This window comes from Crinia signifera, chromosome 11, assembly GCF_055691185.1.
Source record: "Crinia signifera chromosome 11, ASM5569118v1, whole genome shotgun sequence".
In the NCBI taxonomy this organism is placed as follows: domain Eukaryota; kingdom Metazoa; phylum Chordata; class Amphibia; order Anura; family Myobatrachidae; genus Crinia; species Crinia signifera.
The window spans coordinates 72,831,538-72,843,866 of NC_139227.1; the positions used below are offsets into that span (position 1 = coordinate 72,831,538).

The following is a 12,329-nucleotide window of genomic DNA, read 5'->3' on the forward strand; positions in this document are numbered from 1 at the left end:
ACACCCACTACCACAGTGTATCCTTTTATAAAATGATGGGAGTAAATGTTTCTTAATGTTGCACAGTACAACTATTAAAGATGTTTCATACATTGTGGGGGGGGGGGGGCATCATGCTATTGTGGTAGTGGGGGGTGGGGGGCACATGTACACATTCCATTGTGGTAGTGGGGTTTGGGGAGAATGTGTGTACACATGCTATTGTGGTGGTTGGGGCAACCTTACCCTGTCCTGGGTAAGGTTGCCCCAACCCCCTCCTTCAGGAGTAATTTTATGAAACTTCACAGAATTCTGCCCTTTGCCTACTATTACTAATACTAAGAGAAATGCCAGAATACACAAGGGCCACATTTCCCATTAATTTATTGTGTATGGAATTTGATCTCTGACACACACACACAATCTGGGACATACGTGTAATGTTTTATAAGCTGCTGTCATAAGAGTGCATAAATCCCAGTAAGCAGATACTGTGGCTGGGACAAGTCACAGAGACAGCACCAGACATGGCACAGCAGATGGTGAGTCATGGTATATATATAAGGCCGTCATTATTTACTATCTGAACTATGGATTTTCTCACACACCCCTTCGGATGATAGCGGTAAAGTAACGTTCTTCTTATGTTAGTAATCACATAAAAGTGTGTTGTGCTCATATAACTGCAGTACTATCATAGGCTGAGTGTGTCTGATGTTTGCCGTGTCTGCACGTGTACTGCACGGCGTAATGCTGCTGTATGTCGCAGAAGGAGGACTGTGGGTCAATTGCATGTTTATCCCTGACTGGCTTTAATAGAGAAGTGTATAACTGTAACCAAAACTCACCCTCCTTTGTTTTGTAGCAGGGTCTTCATCATACCTCCCAACTTTAAAGCCCTGTAGTCACTGGGGGACTTTCATGTGAAAGCCGCTTAGTTTCTCGTGCCCAGTGTGTACAGGGCAGCAGTGAGCGCTGCTGCTCACTCCCGCATCATCGCTGCCGGCCGCTGCTCATCTGCTGGTTTACCAGAAGATGAGCGAGGGAGTGGATGGCTTTCCATAGCGTCCTGCTATGGGCAGCTGTCCACCCCCGGGGAAAAAACGCTCAGTGTGCATGTATTGAGCATTTTTCAGTCCAGCTATTTTCCCCATCATCTTGCACCATACACGCTGGGCATAATCGCTCAGTGTGTATGGACCATAACTCCTTGAGTGGTGGGTTTTGCTGGGGCAGGACAAACCTACCAGGGCTATTGACAGAGCTTTGGGGACATTCTTAATTCACCCGCCTTGGACCAGCTTCCACCTTGACCATTCACCCCCAGTCTGTTTGGTTCATCTGGATATCATCAATTGGGATACCACTACCTGCTTATTTTTGGGACACCAGCAAAGAGGAGAGCCTCAATCCAACAAGGCCACTCACCCAGTCAGGTTCATGACACCCTACTCATCCAGTACCTCTAACTAAGGACGCTACAATTGGCCATTACGCATTTCCATCAAGGAAGCATAATTAGGAACAAGCGGGACTGCTATAAGTATATCTTGAATTACATTTTCTTTCCCAAATCTGTCAACTTTTAGAAATTATTTTGAGGTTGCCCTCCAATATTAGGCGCTGTGTACGTACAAAATCAATAAAAAAACAATTTAAATTTAAGAATGTTTATGTACCGTCAAGCTGCAAAAAGGGTGGTGTGACTGTGTAATCACACCTAATTGGAAGGTTTTTTTCCTGCCTAAGCAGAACACCATCCACAGACCAAGGTTACTTTTATCCCTATTATTGCGCTAATTATCAACAAGGTGCACAGGTGGCTGAATCAACACTACACACAATATTTTAAAAAGTTGTTTTTTTATTTAAAGTTAATATAATGAATGAAAAAATAATAATTACCAAGCTGCTTATAACAAAATCAGAATTAATATAGTTTAATAATGTTACCAATGTAAAATAAATGCATATATCCTCATGAATTCCGCTCTTATATATCAGGTGGCCACCTGTAAATCTATATGACTGATCTTAAAAGATGATAGTTTTGATTTTTAATAAAAAGTCTGAATAATATAGAAATCAAATAAAAAATATATATTTGAAAAAAATGGACCCCGGGATGGTTCTCCTCCAATTTTATATATGAGGGAAAGATGTCCACTGGTGGGTTGGAATGGATTTAATATCCAAGTGCCATTGTGGCTATTTAGTAGATAAACAAGTGAAGCCTCCACACAGAATTATACTCACGGACTCCACTTGAAATGTGCATGTGTTGAATGGGAGCAGTGCAGGGAGACGGGTGGGCTATTCCGTGTAGATTCCACTGCCCTCCTTTCTACTACCTGCACGTCGCTGGGAGATGCGGTGCCGGGAAAGAGACCACTCTGAGTCCAGCGGTATGTTATCTGTCCGGATCAGCCGCGTCTCTCACATGCGGCGTGTAGTGGTCTCACTTCCAGCAACTTGCGGATACCTGTAAGGCAAACAGGTCCGCGTCCCTCACCAGCTGCTCCACTGTCCGAGGTGATTGTACCAGTCTGTGTGTTGGAGGGGGTTCGTTCCGTGCGTCTATGGTTATAGACAAGTGATGGAGCGTAAACGTGGAAATAGCAAATGGACTTTCAAAACGAGTGTGTCCTGATCCCCAGGGGTGCCGGATCCTCTAACGCGTTTCGCTCAGGTATGAGCTTTTTCAATAATAATTAGCGCAATAATAGGGATAAAAGTAACTTTTAGAAATTATTTCAAAGCAATTTAATCAATGATTTTATGCTAAATATTGCCTAGGCATCATATATGCTATTTAATAAGTATTTTATATAATTAAATAATTGTACATTAATGTGATACCCAGTTGACTAGTTTTCTTAATGCGCTTCACATATTATCTTTTTTAATTTATGCTTTGTTGTTAGGGGATTGACCTCCCCCTCTGTGTGAGCAGCTGGTCAAAGCACCCCATTTTACTGGCGCCCACTTTCTTTCACCCACGGGTGAATCTTTTTTGATACAACAAGCCTCCTGACTGCCTGGAAACCTCTACACTGGCAGTAAATGGGACATTTCTTAAGCACATGCTTGCCTACCTGACCCCTCACCATGAGGGAGAAAATGCTCTGTTCCTGGACTTCCCTGGTAATGTATGATTGCCATCACATGTGGGGAGCTAGGTAATTGATAGGAAAGATGTTTCACCACAGGTGACGGCAATCATACATTACCAGAGAAGTCCAGGAACAGAGCATTTTCTTCCTCCTGAAGAGAGTTCTTTTGGGAGGTATGTAGTGGGGTCACCGGGACCCCCGGAACATGCAGGTTGTTTACTATGTAGCCAAAGTTGAGCTGCATGTTTAGCAGATAAGAGGGGTCATTAACGATGCGGGGAGCAGGCATTGTTAACCATATCAAGTGTACACACTAGACAAGAAATTAAAATATATCTTTCAATTTCTTGTCTAGTGTGTATGAAGCTTTAGGACAGAGATGCATTGCTTGATGCACTGCTAACTGCGTTTATTCTGCATTGCTCAGAATTTATTAATCTACGTAGACATTTTTTCTTATGGCAATTGACCCATATGAGATTGTCTTGGACTATGACGAGTGACTTTAATTAAGTTTAATTCTGAAGTTAGTCAAGTCTTGCATCCAATTAAGGCCCATACACACTAGAAGATTATCTTTCCAGTCTGGCTGGTTGGAATGAAAATCTGGACATTTCTGGGAACAAAAGCGGTCACCTGCATAAAGGACCATACACACTAGAAGATATTGGCATCAATCTCGTTCAGAAAAGGTCTTCTGAAAGATATTGATTGCAATCACTTCTAGTGTGTATGCCTAATATCTTTAACAATGCAACCCCCTGCTCATTGTAAAGATATTGACATCTTCAGGACATGCAGGCCAATATTGCTCATGCACCCATCGTTCAGTGTGGATGCACAATATCTTTCATGATTAGCTCAAGGGAAATTGTTCGCTAATATCTTTTTTTCTTTCATATCTTCTAGTGTGTATGACCAATTTTTGGCTGTTTTCCATGTTTAGGAGCAAATAGTCAATTGTCATTTGCTCCCAAAACTATCCAGATTTTCATTCCAACCAGCCAGATTGGGAAGATAATTTTCTAGTGTGTATGGGCCTTTATCAATCTTTTGCAAGCAGCTGATGCCCCCATTATTATTGTACTAAGCCCAACATCCCTCTCCTTCCTCTATATCCTCTACATCAGCGGTTCTCACAGGGCCGGCGCAAGGCACCGGAGCGCCCCAGGCGAGTCGGGGTGGGGGCGCCCCAGTGCCATGGTGTGTGTGTGTGTGTGTGGGGGGGTACCTGTTGCGCCTTCTGGGGAGGAAGGGGTGTCTATTCCGGAATCTGACAGGAGGCGGAGCCCGCGCGGGTACCTGTCCTGCGACGCTTTGTGTACCTGGCGGCGGCGGTCCCTGCAGTGAATAATAAATAACAAGCTCTATCTGGCGGCGCGGGAAGTGCTTCTATTTTGAAGAAACACTGGCCGCACGCTGATTGGCTGAATCAGCGTGCGGCCAGTGTTTTCAAAATAGAAGCACTTCCCGCGCCGCCGGATAGAACTTGTTATTTATTATTCACTGCAGGGACCCCCGCCGCTGCCGCCAGGTTATGATCATAGGCGAATCTAGGGGGTGGTCCGGGGGTGCACAGGACCACCCATTAGCCCATTTTGTAGCTGAGGGATGGGGCTTTCCAACGAGCCCACCCCTGTGTCTCTAGCCCCCTGGGAACCAGAGATACGGACAGGCAAAGCTGGAACATTTTCCCTATAGGATAACATGGGACCCGCTAATTCCGACCCCCACCCAGTTCAACCGCTGCCAGTTCCCCCTTCGGCATCACTGAAGCTCGAGGTTGATCTCAGTCGAACCCAAATCGCTGGGCTTTCAATCTGATACCAGGCTGGATCCATATGGGTTAATTGGTTCCAGGGATATTGAGGTTAAACCGTTTTTTTTTTCCATTTCTTAAATGTAATTTCATGACTGTTTATGTTCTTTGAGGGCAGATTTCTCTGGAACCAAACAGCCCAGTTTCACGGGACCAAAATCATTTGAAGCCATCTCAAAAGTTCTTCAATATGATACTGTTCTCATGTAAATGGGTCAGTTGGTTCCGAAGATATAGCTGGTTTGTTAAAGGGGGGTAGGGAGAGGGGAGTGGTTGTCTCTCCCCCTCACACCAGAAAATGCAGGGACTAGGCTGGTGTATAAGGGGTCAGCCTGGGAATGTCCCTGCATGATCCTGGGACCATATTCCCGGGTAAATCTCTGCATTTTCTGTTGTGAAAGGGGTATTATTTAATCATGTGGTGCCGGCGCCCGGCGTGCTCCCCCGACGTCATGCACAACAACAGTGCGCACAATATTTCAAATGTCCACTCGGCTAGAGGGGACACCAGGAGGGGAGTGGGAGCGTGCTCTGCGCTGCGCTCTGCTCCTCTCCCCATAGAAGCAGCTGCACTGCTCTCCATCTCTCCCTGCAGCAGCAGCGAAGGCTCATATAAAAATTTACAGTAATTGGCACTTTTGGGGGCATTGCTTAAGGGACAAGTGGCAGTATGTAGGGGCATTACGCATAATGTGTGGCTTAATGTGTAAGGGGCATTACGGTGTGCAGCATCATGTGTAAGCGGCATCATGTGTGCAGCATCATGTGTAAGGGACATTATGTGTGCAGCATCATGGTGCGCAGCATCATGTGTAATGGGTACTATGGTGTGCGGCATCATGTGTAATGGGTACTATGGTGTGTGGCATCATGTGTAATCAGTACTATGGTGTGCGGCATCATGTGTAATGGGTACTATGGTGCCATCAAGCAAGAACCCCCTAGCAATGAGCACGTAGGTAAGCAGCACTTATGTGGCAAATATGTAATGGGCATTACGGTTTGTTATATAGTATGTAATGGGCATCATGATGTGTGGCACAATGTGTAATGGGCATTATGGTGTGTGGCCTTATGTGTAATTGGCATGTGGCTTTATGTGTAATGGGTATTACGGAGTTTGCTAAAATGTGTAATGGGCATTACTGTGTATGGTCTAAAGCAGGCATGTCCAACGTTGGCCCTCCAGATGTTTTGAAACTACACATCCCAGCCTGCTTTGCAATAGTTTTAGTATTCTCTAATAGCAAAACTGTGGCAAAGCATGCTGGGATGTGTAGTTTCAAAACATCTGGAGGGCCAACGTTGGACATGCCTGGTCTAAAGTGTAATGCCACACCCCTTTTTGTAATGCCACACCTCCTTCCCATGAGGCCACGCCCCCTTTTGCCGCGCGGCATAGGTCTCCCTGCTGTTATGTCTAGGTCTGGGACCACCCATTACCATAATTCTAGATTCGCCTATGCCCACAACATATAACCAGCGGAACTTTCATTGTAAAGGCCCCCACACACTAGAACGATTTTTTGCCCGATTGTCCGATTTCCGATCGATCGTCTGATATATCGGCCGATTTTTACCGATAATCGACAATAATCGGCCGAAACAGGCCATCCTTTAAGGCTGCAAAAACAAAATAAATGTATCTGAGCAATAGCAGGAACTTTAGAGTAACAGTTTGGTACGTTCTCAGATAAAAAGAATGTACTGGTGAGCTCAGCAGCACAATAAAGGTGCACACACACTGATCTGCGATCTTCAGATGTGTGCATACATTTCCCTTAAACTCTTTTGTTCTGGACAAAAGATTTTAAGCAAGAGCACATTTTGACAAAAGATTTATCTACATACACACTGAGTGACTATGCCCAGCGTGTATGGACGGGATGCGGTCATTCGTCAGAATGCATTTAGGTCTACAGTCATTAGGTCGACCCCACTAGGTCGACTGGCAGGAAGGTCGACCTGACTTAAGGTCGACATGGGCCAAGGTCGACATGACTTAAGGTCGAATTTGCATAAAGGTCGACATGAGGAAGGTCGACTGGTCATAAGGTCGACATGGGTTTTTCACTGTTTTTTGAGCCGACATGTGCCGACAGGCGGTATTTCATGCCCTAGCATCCACTAGGGCGTGGTGGGAGAATAAAATAGTGTGCCGAGCGCAGCGAGGCACCGTGCCCGAAGCATAGCGAGCGAAGCGAGCGATGCGAGGGTCCGATTCTCATTGCCAACTGTGTCCATGTCGACTGTGTCGACATTCGGATCAAAAAACAGTGAAAAACCCATGTCGACCTTATGACCAGTCGACCTTCCTCATGTCGACCTTTATGCAAATTCGACCTTAAGTCATGTCGACCTTGGCCCATGTCGACCTTAAGTCAGGTCGACCTTCCTGCCAGTCGACCTAGTGGGGTCGACCTAATGACTGTAGACCTAGAATCATTCTGACGAATTATCCCAACCCGTATGGACAGCGATGATTGCGTTCATCGCTGGGGGGGGAAAGCCGCTCCGTGCATACACACTGAGTGGCTTTCCTCCTGCCCGGCACTGATGGCAGGGGGGAGGACGGCTTTGCATAGCGAAGTGCTATGCAAAGCCGACCTCAATGCCGCTCATCTGCTGGTAATACCAGCAGATGAGCAGCTTTCCCGGAGATGATGCAGAAACACGCAGCAGCGCTCATCGCCGAGGCATACACACTGTGCGGATTTGAGCTGAAAGCCGCTCAAACATGCTGTTTTGAGCGACTTTCAGCTCAAAGTTGCCCAGTGTGTGTGTATGGGCCTTCAGAATCCGCTGTGCATTCCTGTCAATTTTTTTGCTAAATCTTCTGATGTTTCATGCTGCATGTAAGATCAGAAGAAGTAACAAAATATCCACGGGAGCGCGCATCTGATTGCGGTCGTTTCATGGCTGATTGATTGGCCAAAAAAAAAATCATTGTGTGTGGCACCGTAAGACCATTGCACTGGGCCACTAGTGTTTTATTGCTGATGTGACATTAGCAGCTGGATGGATTCTAAAGTGTATAAAGATAGGTGCTTCAAAATACAGATGGACAACGCTACACACACTGTGATCAAAATTTATACTGTGCACTACACAAGAAAAGAAACACCCCCATCCGGTGAAGTCCCGCCCGCAAACACTTACCCACGGCCTCCAGGCCTGTATCTCCCCTTCTGTCATAGAGGCACCGTGCCGCATCGAAGGGATGCCAGCCGGAGGACACCGTCTCTTCCGGCTCCTTCCTCTGATGTCATCCCCCTGCCCCGCACTGCGCTCTGGACTTCCGGGGTTCCAAGCCTCATTCTGGCTGCCGCTATCAGCTGTCTGCTTACGTGACTCTAAAAAATGCAGATTAAATGACAAGCGGCTAATACTAGTCGTGCCGCTTGTCATACTAATAGAGGTCAGTGCGGCGGGCCAGCCCTGAGCATCAGTGCTGTTGCCCACCTCTGGTCTATCAGATCAGACCCATCAGCGGCACATTGCAGGTTTTTTTTAGCACCTATGATGTGTTGGGTCAGATCCGTAGGTGTGTGCCAGCGGTGAAGCACCGCTGGCACACACATGTGCAGGTACTGGCAGGTAAATCTCCTTAGGACAACTCGGGCTAGTGTTTGGGGGCTTTAGGGTCTTCAGAATGGGAGTATTCATGGCATGTTTGAGCAGAGAAGGAAAAATACCAGTTGCAAGATAAAGATTGCAATTTTAGTTAAGGTTGGGATAATTAAGGTCACTGAAAATGATAAGGTCACAGGCAGCGACTAGCATCCAATGTTAATATAATTTATTATTTGTTTACTAGCTAAAGTACCCAGGGTTTATCTCTTCATGTTATTAAGTTATCAATGGCAGGTATTCAATGCCGGTGCGAGCGGCCGGCGAGGGGGTTAAACTGCGAGGATCACAGAAAACCAGTGATCCTCGCAGTTTAACCCCCGCGCCGGCCGCTGGCACTATGCAACGTTCCAGGGGAATCCTCGCCGTCACAGAACGGCGAGGATTCCCCTAAACTGCGAGAGCCGAGGCTAGTGCAGCAAACTCGCTGTAATTAGCCTCAATTCTCGCAGCTTTTGGAGGCACATTCGCAAATTCGAGCGAGGGGGAATTTGCGAATGAGGGGGGGTCAGTTGAATACTGACAGGGTGAGCGGTGACTGCGAGCAAAAAGTCCTGCTAGCAGTCACCGCTCGCCCACGGCATTGAATATATGCCAATGAGTTTGATGTAACTGACAACATTGAAATAATAATTAGCAGCTTAGCAGCTCTTCCAACACACCCATGAGGTGGCTGCTGTGTGTCGTTTTTGTTTTTGGGGTGTCGCCAGTAGCCCTAATCCCCAGTTTTTTCCTTTTGCTCAGTTCTATAATATGATGCCACGTGGGATTTGATGTGGAGCTGCAGCTAATAACTGCCACATCAGGTTACTCCATTTATTATGTCCTTACTGAATGACGCATCTTCTTCTACAGGTTTTTGGAGGTGGTCTCACTTTTTCAGTTTCTTCGATAGTGTTAGTAAGAGCCGGATTGAGTCTCACTCGCTTATTACTTCCATACTCTTCTTGTCGTCTTCTTTTCCTGATTTTTGGAAAAGGTGTGAACTCTCCATCCTCCAGGCACTGTACGAGATGTAGCCTCATGAATAGACGGCTGTATCTGTAGATGGGTATGTCCCCGGTGAAGAGCAACTCTACAGCATTCGCTATAGCAAATACTCCACAGTCTTCTGAGTATGGGTCCTGTTTCTCCACATCCAGGAGTTTGATTTTTTTCAATGTGTCATTTGGAACGACAGCCCCATAGAGATCTTTCAGTTGTCTGCTAGCCATGGGGGTAAGCCACCATGTAGCACTGTCTGCAACTTCTATCTGTCCATTACGAAAACAAGACATAAAGCAGTGGCGGATATCTGTATTTGGGTGTAATTGTACTGCAAGCCCAGAGACGGCATCAAAGGAGCCATACGCACCTTTCATAAAAGGTTGCAGTCCCTGTACATCAAATTGCTGGCGCAGTATTTGCTGAGCAGCTTCAACAGCGCTGAAAGTCAGACCGTGGCCCTGCAGAATATTGAGTCTGTGTTGTTGTGTCAGCCCAAAATGAGGCAGCCACATTTTATGTGGAGGTCTAAGAGTAACCAGTTTAGGAGTAGCCGGTTTAGGAGTAACCGGTTTAGGAGTAACCTTAAATTTAAAGAACTGAGAAAATGCGTTTATACAGCTACGCCACATTTTCTGTAAATGTTCCAAGAATTAACTTGAATTTAAAGCAATGAGAAAACACGTGTATACAGCTAAAACAGGTTATAGCTACCAACACTGCTCACTCTCATCCAATGAGTGATTGTCCTGTCCCAAGCAGGGCCTTTTCTTTCACTCCTGCTGTGACATCACAAAGGCTGTCTGTGACATCATCAGCATCACCCTGCCTGGTTTCTTCCACGGAATGTAATGATTTCTTTGCTTTATTTAGGGTTACCAACTCATCCCTTTAATCCGGGACACATATTAATTACACAGTTTCTGTGGCAGTTTAAAACCAGGTGAAATGGAGTCTTGAGGTGTGGCAGTTTAAAACCAGGTGAAAGTCAGCCACAGAAATGTTTCCCAGATTAAAGGGATGAGTTGGTAACCCTAGCTTTATCATAAAGTTTATTAACCATATAGGGCAGGGGTGGGCAACTATTTTGGCTGGGGGGCCGCTTAACACTTCCAGTAAATATTCCAGGGCCGCACACAAAATATCTTGTATCTGCAATATGCATCACGAAAAATGCTGTAATATTTTTATCACAAATATTTTTAAAAAACATGTTACAAAACATACCGATTAATAAAATTAACACTGATTATGAAAAAATCAGTATATGTCTCTGTCGGAGTACAAGGATCCGGAATGGAGGAGGAGAAGGGGAACATCTCTGTTGTTGCAATACGGAGCACATCTGCAAGGTGGTCATCATTCATGGAAGATCTGAGTTTTGACTTGTTAAATTTCATCACTGAAAATGCCTGTTCGCATATGTAGGTTGAGCCACATAGGACAAGCATCTTCTGTGCATGAGTCTTTATCTTTGGAAAGTTTCTTCCATTGAGAGAGGCATAAAACCGGGGAAGAGGATCTGATTTGAATTGCTCTTTAGGCAAAGCATCACATTGCAATAAACTCAAGTTGGAGATCACAAGGAGCGTCATCGGCATCAAATCTGGAAGGTGATGAGACCAATGATCTTTCTGATTTTGAGATGTAAATTGATTTAATCCTCTTGCACGGATAGTGTTGACCACTTTTGTAACAGTGTCCACAACATTGCTTAATTTTAAAATGCTTTTACAAAGGGCCTCTTGATGTATAATGTAATGTAGAAAGACAATTTTGTGTTCTGGATTTTATTCTGTGACTTGGTCTTGAATTCTTTTTAGCAATCCAACATTTTTTCCTGTTAGATTGGGGCTTCCATCTGTTGTCACACCAGCCAATTTTTTCCAGTCTACTCCAATTTTGGACATACACTGATTTACAGCCTCCAATAAATCCTTTCCAGTTGTATCTTTCATGGGCTGCATTGATGCCAATTCTTCTGTAATGTCAAATTTTTCATTGATACCTCGTATGAAAATCATCAACTGGGCTGTGTCTTTGACATCACAACTTTCATCCAGTGCTAATGCAAAAAATGACATCTTGTTGACTTTTTTTTTTTTTAATTGCACTTCAGTATTCTCGAATATGTCCTTGATGCGCCACACAACAGTTCGCCGTGACAAGCTTAGGTTTTCAAACTGTTTTTTCTTGCCAGGGCACAATATTGCAGCAGCGTCAACCATACATTCCTTTATAAATTCATTGAATGGTTTTACTGTTTTTGGCGATTTTGTGTGCTTTTATATAGCTCACTCTAGTAATTCCATCCTGTGCAGATGATAATTTAGTGACATTTTTTGCATTCGAGCAAACATCTCATTGGCTTTCTCCGCTTTGTACTTTAAAGCAGGCATGTCCAACCTGCGGCCCTCCAGATGTGCTAAAACTACACATCCCAGCATGCATTGCCATCATTCTAGCCTTCCCTAATAGCCAAATTGTGGCAAGGCATAGGGGGATGTGTAGTTTTAGCACATCTGGAGGGCCGCAGGTTGGACATGCCTGCTTTAAAGCATGTTTTGTCTCAAAATGTCGATTTAAATGATATTCTTTGAATACTGCCACAGATTCCTTACAGATTAAGCACACAGCTTTTTCACCCACAAGGTAAAAGAAATATTTAGGAGTCCATTCTTTGTTGAATTTTCTGCATTCACTGTCCACCTTTCTTTTCTTTATGGAACTAATTTTTCAGCCTGTTGATATTGTAAATTAAAATCAAGATTAGTGCAAAAAATATACAAAAGACTGAAAAAGTC

At 44.8% G+C, this 12,329-nt stretch overlaps 1 protein-coding gene across 1 annotated transcript in view; it reads left to right on the forward strand.

Annotated features, from left to right (window-relative positions):
* The first annotated feature begins 388 nt into the window (after positions 1-388).
* Positions 389-12,329, forward strand: part of LOC146045736 (uncharacterized) — a 70,259-nt gene continuing 58,318 nt past the window's right edge. The window contains exon 1 of the mRNA XM_083164777.1: positions 389-521. Within this exon, the coding sequence (XP_083020903.1) occupies positions 507-521 (15 nt within the window). The 5' untranslated portion in view covers positions 389-506. The remainder of the gene's footprint in view (positions 522-12,329) is intronic.